Source organism: Lucilia cuprina, chromosome 4, assembly GCF_022045245.1.
Source record: "Lucilia cuprina isolate Lc7/37 chromosome 4, ASM2204524v1, whole genome shotgun sequence".
In the NCBI taxonomy this organism is placed as follows: Eukaryota; Metazoa; Arthropoda; class Insecta; order Diptera; family Calliphoridae; genus Lucilia; species Lucilia cuprina.
In genome coordinates, this window is record NC_060952.1 from 67,089,236 (window position 1) to 67,092,188 (window position 2,953).

The window sequence follows — 2,953 nt, forward strand, 5'->3', positions numbered from 1 at the left end:
TTAACCAAAGTGGCAACACTGCTCCCAATTACGTACTGAATTACATGATTCGCCATACAAAATTGCAGCTGCGAATTAAGGCTCAGTTAGTTTGAAAGTTCCGTAACGTTTCCATTGACTGTTTATGTAGCCACGAGAAGATAACAAACTCTGGCTGGCAAACTTTTTTTACTCGATTATGGGAGAGAGGGAGAAAATTACTCTTTTGTGCAGAAAATGAGTATTATTTGCAAAAATTGAGTTTTTTGTGCAGAAAATGAGTATTTTCTTTTCTTTGCAGACTAAATGTGCAGTGCTGCCAAATTCTTATATATTTAAATGCACTCATCAAGGATGGGAAGTGAATTAAATGAAAACAATTTCAAACAACAATATACGAAATTATTTTTGATATATTACAAAATAATTTATTAAAGGTATTTTAATTTTTTGTTTTGGAATACGGTCGGTATTTATAAACTTTTTAAAACCATTCAAAACTTTTTATTTCTAAACGTATATCTACAAATTTAACAAAAATATTTAAATTTCTAGTACCCATATTTTCCAATTTATTTTAATGTTAAATTTCAATTGTTCCTCCAAAATTTTCAATTGAATTTTCCAATTTTCATAATTTTTTAATTTATTTCAATTTTAAATTAAAATTGTACTTTAGAAATATCTAATTTTATATCAAAATTTTCTAATTGCATTTTAAAATTTTAACTAGAATTTCTAAAATGTATATAAATTGTAAATATATAAAAAATGTTAATCTAAAATACAAATAGAAATTTACGCAATAAAAAAAGAAACTTCTAAAATACTATTGAAAATTTTGGAATGTAAATATAAAATTCTGAAATGTAATAATTGTTTTTTTATAAAAATGTCTAAAAATAATCTAGAAATATTTGAAATACAATTTGACTACAACGTTAGTGGAATTGTTATAACAAAAAATCTACTTTTTAATTAAAAAACTAATATGTCCTATACACTACGTAAAAGCTAATAGTTTTTGGCTTTATTGAGTTTTTGTTTGAAAAACTACTAAAATTTATTTAGTTTTCCCATACAAATTCATATCCAGATTTTATATACAAGTAAATCAAATTATAAGTAACACAAAGTAAAGCACACAACATTGATTACAATTCCGAGTACTCTGAAAATTTTCTGTGGGGTAATATGTAAAAGAAAACGTCTAAAAGTGAAAAACTACTTTTTTAATTTTTCATATTTTAACATTTTATATTTATAAATTTCATTTATATTCATATTCATTACAAAATATATTTATATTCATTAAAAAATATATTTGCAAAACAAAAGGGAAAATTATTATTTTAACAAAAAATGCAAATCATATTTTTTTGCTGTGTATTTTGGAATCCAAACATACAAAAAATACACAGCTGAATAAAACCAAATACATCTACACACAAACACGTGTACATCTTTTTCTATATATAGTGTCGTTGTTGCTTTTATAACAATTTTTTTATAAAATTTTCAGAGGTTGTCGACGGATTTTGCTGATTTTAAATAGCGATCTTCTCGAAAGCATGTCTAATAGAATTATTGAAGATTCGGATCTCGCCGATATCTGGGGTCCTCTAAAAACTGATTTCAACAGACAGACGGACATGGCTTAATCGACTTCGCTATCTATAAGGATCCAGAATATATGTACTTTATAGGGTCGGAAAATTATATTATAGAAATTACAAACGGAATGACAAACTTATATATACCCTTCTCACGAAGGTGAAGGGTATAATTATAAAAATAAATAATAAAAAATTGTGGTGAAAATTTCAGAATAATAAATTGAAATGTCGTTACCCAGCAAACACAGGGGGTTCATGTAAAGTCGAGAAAGATTGTAAATCAAACTATTTTTAAATTTTAAAACTCTAAATCGAATGTAAATATTGAATCAATTTCTCTTTTTTTAAGGAACCGTTAATATTTAATATTAAATAAAATTAATAACATTTTTCAAACGTTTGATTTTGTGTTTACTGGGTTATTTCAAATATGGGGAATATACTAATACTACCATAAGTTGTTCTACTACTACATTCAGACGACTTAGGTTTTTGACAACAGACTTAGGTCCTTGACAGCAGAGTTTCCGCTCTATATACTCTATGGCTAGAACCCTCAAAAATAACGATCAAAAATATATTGAAAAAAAAAACACAAATTATATTTAAAAAACTTCATAAAAATACAACACAAAAAAAAAACAATTCAAACTTATATCTAAAAAAAAACAACATAAAAACAACTCAAACATATATATAAAGAAAAAAAAAACAAAAACAAAACATGTGTATTTAGCTTTCGTTGGGTTTTGATGTCGATGGGTTTGCTGGGGGTGTTGCTAGGGCTGTTACAGGTGCTGTTACAGTTGCTGGTGGTGGGGCTGCCGGCTGGGCTGCTGAGTAGCCGGGTTGCTGGGCCGGATAGCCGGGTTGCTGGGCCGGATAGCCGGGTTGCTTGGCCGGATAACCGGGCTGTTGGGCTGGATAGCCGGGTTGTTGGGCTGGGTAGCCATGTTGCTGAGCCTGGTAGCCCTGTTGCTGTGCCGGGTAGCCCTGTTGCTGGGCCAGGTAGCCTTGTTGCTGGGCTGGGTAGACCTGTTGCTGGGCTGGGTAGACCTGTTGCTGGGCTGGGTAGACCTGTTGCTGGGCCGGTGGGCCTGAGTATCCTGTATAATGACCCGGTTGCTGGGCCGGAGTAGCCAGATAGCCCGGATGTATCGGCCGAATATTGGACTTCTTAAAATTGACTTTAATGGCCATGTTACAATATGGGCACTTGTTGATGCACTGAAGAAATAATTAAAAAAAAAGAAATATATAAAAACTAAATTCCAAACTCTAAATTTGAAATAAGATTTCTAAGAAATCTTCGTTCAAATTAAGAGCAATAAAGTACTTACCGCCATCTTCAAATGATT

The 2,953-nt window shown here is 30.4% G+C and overlaps 1 protein-coding gene across 1 annotated transcript in view; it reads right to left on the reverse strand.

Annotated features, from left to right (window-relative positions):
- Positions 1-1,711: 1,711 nt before the first annotated feature.
- LOC124419598 (calcium-binding protein P-like) overlaps positions 1,712-2,953 on the reverse strand; it is a 2,907-nt gene continuing 1,665 nt past the window's right edge. Inside the window, exons 2-3 of the mRNA XM_046949737.1 lie at positions 2,936-2,953; positions 1,712-2,822 (exon numbers count right to left, since the gene is read on the reverse strand). Of these exons, the coding sequence (XP_046805693.1) occupies positions 2,328-2,822; positions 2,936-2,941 (501 nt within the window). The 5' untranslated portion in view covers positions 2,942-2,953 and the 3' untranslated portion in view covers positions 1,712-2,327. The remainder of the gene's footprint in view (positions 2,823-2,935) is intronic.